The sequence below is a fragment of the Sus scrofa genome, chromosome 3 (assembly GCF_000003025.6).
Source record: "Sus scrofa isolate TJ Tabasco breed Duroc chromosome 3, Sscrofa11.1, whole genome shotgun sequence".
NCBI classification, from domain to species: domain Eukaryota; kingdom Metazoa; phylum Chordata; class Mammalia; order Artiodactyla; family Suidae; genus Sus; species Sus scrofa.
In genome coordinates this window covers 18162800-18178049 of record NC_010445.4, presented here as the reverse complement: position 1 = coordinate 18178049, position 15250 = coordinate 18162800, and the positions used below count along the sequence as shown (strand labels likewise).

General features: G+C 45.0%; 1 protein-coding gene across 1 annotated transcript; it reads right to left on the bottom strand.

Moving 5' to 3' along the window:
- On the bottom strand, positions 216-11279 carry TMEM219 (transmembrane protein 219). Its single transcript, XM_021088010.1, is given in 7 exon segments — positions 216-313; positions 1487-1656; positions 3904-4121; positions 9680-9796; positions 9799-9868; positions 9963-10161; positions 11173-11279. Coding segments are annotated over 5 exon segments (708 nt in total). The 5' UTR covers positions 10128-10161; positions 11173-11279; the 3' UTR covers positions 216-313; positions 1487-1518.

Here is a 15250-nt window from a genome sequence, read left to right as displayed (position 1 = left end):
TTCTTCATTGCAGCATGACGTGCACAAGGTCACACTGCACTTATGTCAAAGCATTTCCATGACCATACCCGAGAGCTGCAGTAACCTATGCCCTATACCGACCTGTATCCCAAACTAGAGAGTCAACAAGGAAAAATCCGCCAAAACCTCGCAAGCCCCTCTACCCTAAAACTCCCACCTTAATCCAATTCCCAATGAACACCCTGGGAAACGCTGGGCAAAAAAAAAAGCCTTTTATTTCCTCCCACATTCCAGCTCTCCACTTTTTGTAACATCTCTTCCAACTCCGAACGAAGACCCAAGAAGTTCACACCTGAAGAGAACAAAATAAAAAAACAGGGCAGGTCAGAGGACCCGTGGAGGAAGCTCTGGGATGGCTGTAGAAATTGAGGAAGGAGCAGAGGAAGTGACAACTAGAGATAGGTACAGGCACTTATGCCAACTGAGATGGCCTCAGGACCCCAGGATCTGCCAGGAGTCAGAAACTCTTCCTTTCCAGTCTGCTCAGATCTAAGAAAGGCTGAGAGGGATCCGCCTTTCTCCATCCCAGGTAGGTGGTCGCGGAATTCCTGTGGCACAGCAAGTTAAGGATCCCACTTTGTCACTGCAGCGGTGTGGGCCACTGATGTGGCATGGGTTTGATACCTGGGCCTGGGAACTTCCACAGGCCACAGGCAGAGCCCCCCCCCCCCAAAAAAAAAGGAAAAGGAAAAAGAAGAAAACTAGGTAAGTCTTGAGGGTCTAAATCCTTTCGTCAGAGCCATTCCCTGGGCCTGTGCTGTTTCTTCTTCTCTCGCAGTTATTTCCTAAGGCACAGCAGCCAGCAAGCTGAGAACAGTTTAGGAGCTGGGTGTACAATATATGACTCATTTTCAAATTATATGAGACTCACCTGAAAGGGTGAGATTTTTTTACAGGATATATATATATATATTTTAACCATAATGAGCTGACCCACTAACTAGTCCAATATGTCCCACACTCCCACTTTGGAAGATGTGTTCCCTCCAAAGACCCTGCTAGCAGAATCAACTTTATCTAAATGGAATGATGGCTAATGGAAAAAGAGAAGATGCATGTGAAGTCCTTGGGCACGTAGTATGTGCCCAGTAAATGGAATCATCAATCAATTCCTTTGAGCAGTTCAAAATGAATTTTACAAAATTTGCATCATAAAACAGGGTATCAGAATTTTAGGACAAATGCAAAACAAACATTAATTCATATCCAGAACATATCAAATTTGAACCCTCTTCATTCACCACTGATGCCAAAAAGCCTGGATGAGAACTACACCTATGGATGAATCTTAAAATCAGAATGTTTAACCAAAAGAAGTCAGTCACAAAAGAATATGAGTCCACCCATATAAGGCACAGAAATAAGTAAAGCCAAACCATATTGTTTAGGAATGGCTCTTTCTCAGTTAGAATTGCCACCCCCGCCCCATACCCTGTTCCCACAGGACTGAGGCAAAGAACCTTACCTGAGAACGAGACAGGAACTAGGCCAGTGCCCTCAGAGCCGGGTTCTAGACCAGTGGGACTCCCGGCGCGGGGGGAAGCACAGAGCAGTGAGACAGCAGAGAGGGCCACAGAAGAGAAGCAGGAACGAGCCCAAAACCAGCAGCCTGGAGCCACACAGAGCCAGCTCCTCCTAGGGGTGAGGACAGGGAGGGGAGGAGGAATGATGGAGAGGCACTGTAGAGAAACTTCCCTTGGAAAGACATCTTAGATACCCTAACCTAAGGGCTATAGAGAGAAGCCTCCATGGGGGAGAGGAGCAACTAAAAGGAAAATGTTATTTTTATACAGGCTAACATTTGTCTTTTTTTTTTTTTTTTTTTTGTCTTTTTTGTTGTTGTTGTTGCTATTTCTTGGGCCGCTCCCGCGGCATATGGAGGTTCCCAGGCTAGGGGTCTAATCGGAGCTGTTGACACCGGCCTACACCAGAGCCACAGCAACGCGGGATCCGAGCCGAGTCTGCAACCTACACCACAGCTCACGGCAACGCCGGATCGTTAACCCACTGAGCAAGGGCAGGGACCGAACCCGCAACCTCATGGTTCCTAGTCGGATTCGTTAACCACTGCGCCACGACAGGAACTCCACATTTGTCTCAATGGTTTACAGACTGCTTTATTGCCCAAGCATCAAACTGAACATTCATAATGACATCAGGAGATAGGAACGTGCACTTTTTTTTTTTTTTTGGTCTTTTGTCTTTTTAGGGCCACCCCTGCGGCATATGGAGGTCCTCAGGCTAAGGGGTCGAATCGCAGCTACAGCTACGCCACAGCCACAGCCACGCCAGATCCAGGTCCAGCATGCGACCTACACCACAGCCCGCGGCAATTCTGGATCCTTAACCCACTGAACAAGGCCAGGGATCGAACCTCTGCCCTCAGGGTTCCTAGTCAGGTTTGTTAACCACTAAGCCGCAATGGGAACTCCAGGGACGTTCACTATTGTCTGCATTTTAAGATGTTCAAGCAGAGCCGGTCTGGAAACCAAGAACTCTGATTCCAAGCTCCCAGGTCATGCTCTTCAGCAGGATCTTCGCCGATGTAAGGGAAGGGTATGCAGCTCCCTCCTAACCAGTCTCTCTCCTCCACTTAGCCAGTCTGCTCCACCAGTGGCTCCAGCGGCTCCCATGGCCTGAAGCATCAAGTCTAGCATCTCAGCCAGGCATCACGGAGCCTCAAGACCTGCTCCCTGTATCTCTTTCGCCTCTTCCCCTAAGGCACCCCTAAGCCTTCATCATGGAATGCCCCTGAAGACCGAACACTTTTCACTCCCTAGGCCTGTGCTCAGGTCAGTCCCTTTGCCTAGAACAGATCTCCCCCCATCTCCTGAACCCCCTCTCCTGCATCCCTGCTCAAATCTTCCTCATTCAAGGATCATCCTGACAGGGAAGAATGAGCCTGGGACTCATCAGATGGCTGAAGGTGGCAATTCTGGCTCTGCCACTTAACCAGTTGCGTGGCCTGGGGCAATACACTCCCTCTAAGTCTGTTTCCTCATCTGTAAAATGGGATAATAACAGCTACCTCAAAAGGCTGTTTTAAGATCAAATGCGATAATGAACCTGAATGCACTTTGTACATTATAAACTACTGTAAACAATTCCCTTTCTTAAATACCACCTCCTTGGTGAGGCACTCTCCATAAATGTCCAAGTTAGAGCTAAGTGGTCCTTACTCTGCTTGAATAACACTTTGGTCAGGTTTCTATGAAAGCAATTAGCCCATTCTGCCTCTAATTACAGCTTCTGAATGCCTTTGAGGTTAAGATCATGTTTTATTGTATTTAAAGACAATAGTTAATACTAATAGCTGTCATTTAGCCAATCTCTTACTAACCAGGCATTAACCTAGGCACTGGACATTCATTCTCACTTACCCTTATTTGTTGGAATTAGGAGATAGTATCATGGTTTTACAGATGAGGAAGCTGAGGCTCAGAGAGGCTCATATGCTTGCTTAATGTCACGCAGCCTCTGCGGCAGGACTATAAAGCCTATGCTTTTACTACTAGGTAAAATTGCCTCCAGGCACCTTCAAGAGACAGTATTCATGGATTTCCCACTGTGGGGAAGTGGAAAGGAATCCAACTAATATCCATGAGGATGCAGGTTCAATCCCAGGCCTCAATCAGTGGGTTAAGGATCCAGTGTTTATGAGAGCTGTGGTGTAGGTTACACATGCGGCTCAGATCTCGAATTGCTGTGGCTATGGCGTAGGTTGGCAGCATCAGCTCCAATTCAACCCCTAACCTGGGAACTTCCATATGCCACAGGAGTGGCCCTTAGAAAAAGCAAAACAAAACAAAACAAAACAAAAAAACAAACCTCACATCATTCAGCATGGTAGTTTATGAAACTCCAATAATCGGAAGCTCTTACCGAGGTGAGCAACTTGGTGAGCACAAGACCTTCGTGGCTCCAGACACTGACACACCCCTCAGCCATAAGGCTCAGGGTGGTATTTCCTACTCCCTCCTCAGAGCAGGACATGGGTGGCTTGCTGGAAGGCAGGATTCCTGGAGCAGCACTGAAATATAGGCAGGTCCTTTCTGTGGTCACCCTGGCTGTAATGAGGACCAGATCGCTTCCAGAAGATCCTATGAGGGGCACAGGGAAGGAGATGGAAGAAAATGCAGGGTAGGATGGCGGCCATCCACCTTTAGACGCATTCATTTCTGCAGGCTTCCTACTACCTCAGGTATTCTGGCATTGATTCTGTGTAATAAAGGGCCCTAATGCCATCATTTACATCACTGAGAAATGAAAATAACTGTGTATCAATATAAACAAAAATTAATTTATGTATTTCTTTTTCTTTTTTTTTTTTGTCTTTTTGCTATTGCTTGGGCCACTTTCTCGGTATATGGAGGTTCCCAGGCTAGGGGTCGAATTGGAGCTGTAGCCACCGGCCTACACCAGAGCCACAGCAACTTGGGATCCGAGCCGCGCCTGCAACCTACACCTCAGCTCAGGGCAACGCTAGATCGTTAACCTACTGAGCAAGGGCAGGGACCGAACCTGCAACCTCATGGTTCCTAGTCTGATTCGTTAACCACTGCGCCATGACGGGAACTCCACAAAAATTAATTTAAATTAGCTCACAATCAATAAAACAATCATAGCAATACTCAGTAAGCTGCAACAAAACTTGGGTAGAAGAGTTCCCCTCATGGCTCAGTGAAAACAAATTTGACTAGTATCCACGAGAACGCAGGTTCAATCCCTGGCCTTGCTCAGTGGGTTAAGGATCCAGCGTTGCTGTGAGCTATGGTGTAAGTCACAGATGCAGCTTGGATCTGGCGTTGCTGTGGCTGTGGTGTAAGCCAGTGGCTGTAGCTCCAATTTGACCCCTAGCCTGGGAACTTCCATATGTCTTGGGTGCAAATAAAATAAAATAAAAGGTTCACATATGCCTAAAAAGCAAATAAAATCAAAGGTTCACATCTCATTTCAAATTAGTGGGAAAAGGATGGTCTACTAAGTCATTGGCCTTAGAACAATTCTATATGGGAAAAAAATGTTAGACTCATCTCGCACTATAAAATCCAGATGTATTAAAGAGCTATACAAATATACTAAAACAAAATAAAAACCTAAGAAGTATTAAGAGAAAATATAGAAAAACATTTTCTAATTTTTAAGTGGAAAAGAAAGGGCTTCCAAAAAAAGACACAAAACATAAAAGCCTAAGTAGAGGATTAGAGTAAATTTCATAAAAATTACAGCTTCTACACGATGAAAGATAAAAAAAAAAACAAACAGAATTGATGAAAATACCTATAATATATTTAATTAGCAAAAGAGTTTACTATCAAGTGTGTATAAAGATCCAGGAGTTTGCATCGTGGCTCAGCAGAAATGAACCTGACCAGTATCTGTGACAACAAAGGTTCAATCCCTGGCCTCAATCAGTGGGTTAAGGATCTGGTGCTGCCATGAGCTATGGTGTAGGTCACAGACATGGCTCTGGCGTTGCTGTGGCTGTGGTGTAAGCTGGCGGCTACAGCTGTGACTCGACCCCTAGCCTGGGAACCTCCATATGCCGTGGGTGTGGCCCTAAAAAGACAAAAAAAAAAAAATGTATAAAGATCTAAAAAAATTCAGACTATAAAGACAAATAGTTGAAAAATTAGTAGGGGTTCTCTTGTGGCACAGCAGGTTAAAGATCCTACATTGTCACTGCAGTGGCTTTGGCGGCTGCTGTGGTGCAGGTTCAATCCCTGGCCTGGGAACATTCACATGCCGCAGCCATGGCCACAAAAAAAAAAAAAAAAAAAAAAAAAAAAAAAAAGACTTTAAAATGGCCAATTTACCTAAACGAAGATGCTCAGCCTCACTAGCTATCAGAAGAAAGTAAGTTAAAACAGTCTGGTAATTTCCTTAGACCACATAATTGGTAAAAATTTAAAAAACTGCTAAGAGTTGTCCGAGAGGTGGGCAAATGGGCACTCTCCACTGGTAATACCCTTCAGGAGACAATCTGGCTGTTTCTGTTGCAATTGTACCTAGAGACAGAGAAGAACTGAAAGGATGCCCACTAAACTGTGGACTCTGCAGTGGAGATAAGGAGGACTTTTACATTTGCTTTGTACACGTCTGTGTAGTCTGAATCCACAATGAGTTTTTGTATTTAAAAACAGAGGTGTTCCCATCGTGGCGCAGTGGTTAACGAATCCGACTAGGAACCATGAGGTTGCGGGTTTGGTCCCTGCCCTTGCTCAGTGGGTTGAGGATCCAGCGTTGCCGTGAGCTGTGGTGTAGGTTGCAGACTCGGCTCGGATCCCGCGTTGCTGTGGCTCTGGTGTAGGCCGGTGTCAACAGCTCCGATTAGACCCCTAGCCTGGGAACCTCCATATGCCGCGGGAGCGGCCCAAGAAATAGCAACAACAACAACAACAAAAAGACAAAAGACAAAAAATAAATAAATAAATAAATAAATAAATAAAGAGGTCCAGGAGTCCCCATCGTGGCGGTTAATGAACTAGTATGCATGAGGACACAGGTTCGATCCCTGGCCTCACTCAGCGGGTTAAGGATCCAGCATTGCCGTGAGCTGTCATGCAGGTCACAGACGCAGCTCAGATCTGGTGTTGCTGCGGCTCTGGTGTAGGCTGGCAGCTGTAGCTCCAATTCAACCCCTAGCCTGGGAACCCCCATATGCCTCGGGTGCGGCCCTAAAAAGACAAAAAATAAAAAATAAAATTAAAAAATTAAAAAAGGTCCACACCCTTTGACTCAGTAATACCACTTATGGAAACTAATCCTAAGGAAAGGATTCAAAAGAAAAATGTAAAGTACACCAAATTATCGTGACTCCATACCAAAAACAGAAAACAATAGAAATGTTTAATAGCAAAAGCATTAACAAATGTTAGCCTAACCAATTAATGGATCAGCTTACATCCACTAAAGTAATGTTCTGGCCATTCAGTAATACAAAAAACACAACGTCAAAAAAAAAAAAAACCCACAATGTCATAAAATGAAAAAAAAAAAAAAGAGAGAGAGAGAAACATACAACAACAAAACAAACAGCCCAACTGAAAAATGCACAGAGGACCTAAATAGACATTTCTCCAAGAAGACATTCAGACGGCCAGTGGGCACATGAAAAAATGCTCAACGTCACTAATTATTAGAGAAATGCAAATCAAAACTACAATGAGGTACCACCTCACACCAGTCAGAATGGCCATCATTAATAAGTCCACAAGTAACAAATGCTGGAGAGGGTGTGGAGAAAAGGGAACCCTCCTGCAATGTTGGAAATGTAAATTGGTACAAATACTTTGGAAAACAATATGGAGGTTTCTCAGAAAACTCAATATGGAACCATCATATGACCCAGCAATCCCACTCGGGAGCATATACTCAGACAAAACTGTAATTCAAAAAGATACCTGCACCCATATGTTCATAGCAGTACTATTCACAATAGCCAAGACATGGAAACAACCTAAGTGTCCGCCAACAGAAGAATGGATTAAAAAGATGTGGTACATATATACAATAGAATACTACTCAGTGGTAAAAAAAAAGAACAACAAAATAATGCCATTTGCAGTAACGTAGATGCAACTAGAGATTCTCATACTAAGTGAAGTCATAAAGAGAATGACGGGAGTCCCCATCGTGGCTCAGGGGTTAACGAGTCCGACTAGGAACCATGAGGTTGCAGGTGTGATCCCTGGCCTCGCTCAGTGGGTTAAGGTTCCCATGTTGCTGTGGCCCTGGCACAGGCCAGTGGCTACAGCTCCAATTAGACCCCTAGCCTGGGACCCTCCATATGCCGCGGGTGTGGCCCTAGAAAAGGCAAAAAGACCCCCCCCCAAAAAAAATTAACCCTATAAAGAGAAAGACAAAGACCACATGATATCACTTATATGTGGAATCTAAAATACGGCACAAATGAACCTATTTACAAAACAGAAAGAGACTTACAGACATAGAGAACAGACGTGTGGTTGCCAAGGCGGATGCGGGAGGGAGTGGGATGGACTGAAAGCCTGGGGTTAGTAGATGCAAACTATTACGTTGAGAATGGATAAGCAATGAAGTCCTACTGTACAGCACAGGGAACTAAATCTAGTCTCTTGGAATAGACCACGATGGAAGATAATACAAGAAAGGGAATATGTATGTATGTATGACTGGGTCACTTTGCTATACAGTAGAAATGGGCACAACATTGTAAATGAACTGTAATTTTTTAAAAAAAAGAATAAAAAAAAAGGTAAAAAGAGATGGAGTTCCTGTTGTGGCCCAACAGTAACAAACCCCACTAGTATACATGAGGACACAGGTTTGATCCCTGGCCTCGCTCAGTGGGTTAAGGATCCAGTGTTGCTGTGAGCCGTGGTGTAGGTCGCAGATGCGGCTTGGATCTGGCGTGGCTGTCTCTCTGGTGTAGGCCAGCAGCTACAGCTCTGATTCGACCCCTAGCCTGGGAACCTCCATATGCTGCGGGAAGTGGCCCTAGAGAAAGGAAAAAAAAGAGAGAGAGAGAATTCCTCTTTCTTCTGTGTTCTCCAGATCGAATCTGTCACCAAATCCTGTGTATCCCACACTTCTAATGACTCTCTCAAATCAGTCCCCTTCTTTCACACCACTGTCTTACCATCTTTTTATTGCAACCACCTCCTAACTGGTCTTTGTGCATATGGACACATTCCTTCCAGGCAGTCAGCCAACACCGTGTGATCTTTTTAAAAGAACAACAATAACAAAATTTTACTATTTTCCTGATTAAATTCTTCGAGCCGAAGATATTGGATAAAGTACAACAACCTTGGCTTGGCACAAGACTCTCCATGGGATTCTGCTGCTTCTTCACTCACCTCCTGCCACTCATTTAACACTCCTTCCCCTGCGCCGGTCAAATGGAACCCCAGAAAGTTCCTATATGTGTCTTCATAATCCCCATCTTCATGCCTTCTGGCTGGAGGAGCACATTCCTAAGCCTCAGTTCAAGCCCTGTATCCTTGGAAAAGCCTGTCTTCACCATCCCGGCTTGACGCCCTTCTGAGTATTCTCATTGTACCTTTGTTCTACGGTACCCACTTAAAGGTATTTACTTTTTAAAAAATTTTATTTTATTATTATTTTTTGTCTTTTTTGCCTTTTCTGGGGCCGCTCCCATGGCATATGGAGGTTCCCTGGCTAGGGGTCGAATCAGAGCTGTAGCCGCCGACCTACACCAGAGCCACAGCCACGCGGGATCCGAGCCGCATCTGCGACCTACACCACAGCTCACTGCAAGGCCGGATCCTTAACCCACTGAGCAAGGCCAGGGATCAAACCCGCAACCTTGTGGTTCCTAGTCGGATTCATTAACCACTGCGCCACGACGGGAACTCCTTAAAGGTATCTACTTCTGTTCACATCTGTATCTTTTTCTTTCCTTTTTTTTTTTTTTTTTTTTTTTTAAAGCTGCATCCGTGGCACATGGAAGTTTCCAGGCCAGGGATCAAATCTACACCACAGCTGTAACCAGAACCATAGTAGCGGCAATGCTGGGTCCTTAACCCACCGATCAAGGCCAGGGATTGAACCCATATCCTCACAGACGCTACGTCAGGGTCTTAACCCAATGAGCAACAGGAGCTCCAAACCTGAGTGTTCTGATGCCCAATCCCACAGTCCTCCTTGGTCTCACCTTTCAATCCCATCTGACTCCTGGGGACCTGGGCTTGGAATGTCTGGGTCTTGTTCCCGTCTGGATCATCTCCGAAATTCAAGGTGGTCAGTAAGCCCACGACGTGAGACTCATGCGACTTCCTGTAACTGTCCCATTCACAGGGCACAAGGTCAACTGGCCAAACAATCTCAAGAAGGAGACCCAGTCCTGTATGCAAAAGGAAGGCAGGGGAGAGGGGAGAGGAGATTAGCAACAAAAGCTGTCCTACAAAGGAAGAATGAGCATGAGGGTAAGTACTCACCTGGGGGATGTCAGGGCTGCGCAGGCCAGTCCTATGGGTGAGGAGGAAGCCACCAAGGCCCAGGCCAGAAAGGCCAAGAAGCAGCAGGATCAAAGTGGCACAGACCAGAGGTGGGTGGTGGGCCAGGCAGAGATGCAGGTTGTGCACTGCCTGGCAGCTGCCCATGGGGAGCAGAGGGGTCTGGGCCTCCAGGGAGAGCCTGCTTGAGGACAGGAAGGAAGACCTGGTCAAGAGCCTGCCAGTAAGAAGGCACTTACCCATTTTATTCAAAGGGAAGCTAAAGCCCCAAGAAGACAAGGGACTTGCTCAAGGCTACCCAGCCAGTTAGTGGCAAAGCCAGGACAAGAATCCACGGCTCTGGACTCCAAGTGTTCGTTTCCATGCACCGCTCAATGAATGCTTGCTGCATTTCATTTCTCAAGTAATCAAGGCGGAAGCAGAGCAGAGTATGCTGTACTGGAAAAAGGAACTTGAAAAGGAGAATTCCCAAGGGGAGAAATTCAGGAAGCAGCCGTTCCAGGGGCCCAGGGTCTGGCTGAAGAACAGTTCCAACCAACAGCCCAGGGAAGGGAAGTGCCTGATGAAAACTCCACGTTGGAGCTAAACTGCTCAATTTGAATCCTTCTCTGCCACTCACTGGCTTTGTGAGCTTCAGAATCTGTGAAATGGGAATTCTAAGAACACCAAGTAGAGGACTAAACGGAACGGATAAAACAGTTTGCATAGTACTTGCCCTTGCAGGAACTGAACAAATGTCCATTTCCTTTCTATTTCTCTGGGTCATATTGATCTTCAAAATCAGGTGAGGCAAGGCAAAAATACCGTAGGGAAAACTGGGGCTTGAGGACTTTTTAATACGGGAGTGGTAGGGCCAAGGTCTGAAACCCGTCTCCTGCTTCCAAGTGGAGTGCTCTTTCCCAGGCGAGAAGCGACAGCCTGATGAAAAGGAACATCTGGAAGGCGAGCTAAACATATGGGATGGGGGGAAAGGAGGGCTCCAGGGAAATGCTCAACCGCGGCCCTTCCTCCCGTCCCGGCCCTTCTGGAAAGGGGGTAAAGGCAGGAAGGCGGAGGAAAGAGCCCGAGGGTCTGCGGCTGCTAGTGCCCCTAGGCCTCCCCTCCCCCGCAAAGCCCCTCCTGCAGAAGAAACTCAAAACCCGCATCCCTTCCCGGTCTAGCAGCGTCGGGTGCACCCGCCGCTCGCTCTCACCGCTCGCAGCCGGGCGGAGGCCGGCGCCCCCCACGACGTCACTCGTGGAGTCGCGAAGGGGCGGGGTCCGCGTTCCCACCCCCCCCACCCCACCCCTCGGCGGGGATTCGCATGCGCAGTGCCCAGGAGGGCGGCCACCTTGTCTTTCCTAGTCAGGGTGGGGGCGTACCAAGAGGACATCCATTGCAGGGGCAAAGGGGAAGAAGTAACACCGCGGGAGTTGAATAAAAGGGAGAGAGGCCAGGAAGCTAATCCTGAAGACGTTGTAAAACTGTACACGCTCCATCCGGAGAGATAGTGGGGGGCATTTCAACGTGAATCTCGTCGCAAGCATTTTGCTTTTGCTTGTCTCCCACCCGCGCCAATAGCACAGCCCGGCCGCGCCCAGGTTCCGGGTGAAGACTTGGGGTCCGCCCGGGGTGGGGCGGGGCTCCACAGCAAAGATTCTGGCCTTCCGGGCGGCTTTGGGGTTTGGGCTCCGCTCTTTTCTGCAGCTTAGTGGGATTTAACGTCTACACTTCATGCTTGGTCCCCGGCTTTTAGCGACTCCTTAGTACATAGGACCCTCGAGCTGCAGGGTTGCTCAATAGAGACCATCTCATTTCACTTATGCCCGCATTTTTCTAACACGAGGTCCAAATTAACCTGAAATAGCAGGGTATTTAGAGCCAAGAACTTTGGGTTCAAATCGTGACTCCATCCCTGCCCCTGTACAAGCCATAACCGTGCTTTTCTGGAGACTGAGTTTACTCCTTTGTTAAAGGGGATCATCCGACCTGTTTGGATGGGAAGATTAAGAGGTTAAAGGGGGAAAACGTGGACCTACTGAGCACACAACCAGCGCTGGACAAATGCTGTTTGAAACGGAACCTGAGTATTCAACTCTACTGAGGCTTCCTTGAGACAGAGACCATGTCTTTTCTGTACCACCCTACCCAAAAGTTTATAGCTCAGAAACCGCTCATATATGGTCAAAAGATACTCAACAAGGGTGCCAAGACCATTTAGTGGGGAAAAGCTTGTCTTTCCAACAAATTGTGTTAAAAAGACGGGAAATCCACATGCAAATGGATGAACTTACTTTACAACCTATGCAAAAGTTAATTCAAAATGCATGGAAGAACTAAATGTAAGAGCTGAAACTATACAACTGTTAGAAGAAAACATAGGGGAAACGCTTCATGATATTGGACTTGGCAACAATTTATTGAATATGATATCAAAATCATACACAACAAAAGAAAAAATAGATACACTGCATCAAAGTTTAAAACTTCTGTGTACCATAGAAGGCAATCAATAGAGTGAAAAGGCAACTCCTGGAATGGGAGGAAGTATTTGCAAATAATCTGCTAAGGAGTTAATATCTAGAATATATAAGGAACTACAGCTCAACAATAACAATGACAAAACCAACCTGATTAAAAAAATGGGCAGGAGTTCCCGTTGTGGCTCAGCGGTTGACGAATGACTAGCAACCATGAGGACGCAGGTTTGATCCCTGGCCTTGCCCAGTGGGTTAAGGATCCCTTAACTGAGCTGTGGTGTAGGTCACAGACTTGGCTTGGATCATGCATTGGTTGTTATGGCTGTGGCATGGGCCAGTGGCTATAGCTGCAATTGGACCCCTAGCCTGGGAGCTTCCATATGGCATGGCTGTGCCCTAAAAAGCAAAAAAAAAAAAAAAAAAAAAAAAATCACTTCATACCTATTAGGATGACCACTATCCAAAAAAAAAGGAAAATAATGAATGTTGACAAGGCTATGGAGATAGTGGAACTCTTGTGCATTGTGTGTGGGAATGTAAAATAGTATAGTTGCTATGGAAAACAGACCAGTGTATCTTTGAAAAAAATGTTAAATAGAATTGCTATATTATCAAACAATTCCACTTTTGGGTAGATATATATATATATATATATATATATCTACCCAAAATTGAAAGTTGAGTCTCCAAGAGATATTTATATACCATGTTCATAGTAGCATTATTCAAAAGAAATAAAAGGTGGAAGTAAACCAAATGTCCATCAATAGATGATTAGATAAAATATGGTATAGACATAGAATGGAATATTATTTGGCCTTTAAAAAGGAAGGCTATATGACATGCTACATGGATGAACCTTGAGGATATTATGCTAGATGAAATAAGCCAGTCACAAAAAGACAAATATTGTATGATTCCACTTATATGAGGTACATAAAGTAGTCAAATTCATAAAGACAAAGTAGAATGGTGGTTGCCAGGGAGGAGGGGAGATGAAAATAGGGAGTTATCATTTAATGGGTTGAAAGTTTGAGTTTGGCAAGATGAAAAAGGTTCTAGAGGTGAATGGTGGTGATGGCTGCACATCAAGGTGAATGTACTTAACAGTACTGAACCATACACTTCAAAATGATTAAGATGGTAAGTTTTATGTGTATTTTCCCACAACTAAAATTAACGCTTAAAAAACTTGGGGATGGGCATGGCAGAATTTATAGCACACTCTCCTAGGGCACAGTGGATGTTTTATAAATGCCATTGATTGACTAAGATGCAATTCCAAGTGCAGGAAGTATTTTCTCAAAGGATAAATAAGTGTGGCTGATAGAATTTTAGAATCTAGGAATTGTTCTGTAATAACCTCTTTGGAAAAAAAGAATAGGCATATGTTTATTTATGATTGATTCACTTTGCTATACACCAGAAACTAACAGAGCACTGTAAATCAACTATACTCCAATAAAAAAAATTTTTAAAGATTAAAAAAAAAAGAATCTAGGAATTGGAAGGAATTTGATAACCGATTAAGTTCAGCAATACCACCACCCTCCTTTATTTTCCAGATGCTCAACTGATATCTGGAGAAATTAAGGGCCTTGCCCCAAGTTTCCCAGTTAGTTAAACCTCAGCCAGACCTAGAGCCCAAGAGTCCCAACACTAAATCCAGTCCTTTCCCACTAAATCCTCCCTTATCAGTCTTGCCGAAAAATCTCTCCTGAAAACCTACAAAGGTCTCTGCCCATTTACTCTCAGTCACATCCAGACACATTCTAGTCTGGCCAACGAGGTGAACTTTCCTAGTCTTGATCTAGTCTCCCTACCTGAACCTCAGCTCCTGGAGTACTGTGTTCTCACAAGCCCCAGGTCTTGTCATAGTTTCAGCACATAATATTCATTCAGGAAATATTTGTTGATTAATTTCCCCAAAGCAGCTTCATACAGGCCAGTTTCTCTGAGAACTCACCCATTTTCAGTCTCCTTTTATGGCTGGAAGCATATCTGTGCATGTTTGAATGTTTATGAAATTTACGTTAAAATGTAAAAGAAAGTTTATGTGGTCACTGATTTTTTTTTATGTCTGCTATGGTCCATGTACAAAATTAATATCCATATATAAAGAAGATGTGGTACATATATGTAATGGAATATTACTCAGCCATAAAAAAGAATGAAATATCAGTTCCCATTGTGGCGCAGCAGAAACAAGTCCAACTAGGAACCATGAGGTTATGGGTTCAATCCCTGGCCTCTCTCGGTGGGTCAAGGATCCAGCGTTGCCGTGAGTGAGCTATAGTATAGGTTGCAGACGCAGCTCAGATCTGGAGTGGCTGTGGCGTAGGCCAGCGGCTACAACTCCGATTCAACCCCTAGCCTGGAAACCTCCATATGCCACAGGTGCATCCCTAAAAAGACACACACACACGCACACGCACACGCACACAGAAAGAATGAAATGATGCCAATTGCAGCAACATGGATGGACCTAGAGATTATCATTCTAAGCAAAGTAAGTCAGAGAAAGACAGATATCATAGGGCATCACTTATATGAGGAATCTAATTAAAATTATACAAAAGAACTTATTTACAAAACAGAAACAGACTCAAAGATATTGAAACTCTGGTTACCAAGGGGAAAATTGAAGGGGGGGGAGATATGTCTTAGGTGGTTGGGATTAACATACACAATACTACATATGAAATAGATAACAAGGACCTACTGACTAGTACAAAGAAAGCTACTCAGTATTCCGTAATAACCTATATGGGAAAAGAATCTGAAAAAGAATGGATATATGTACACGAGTAA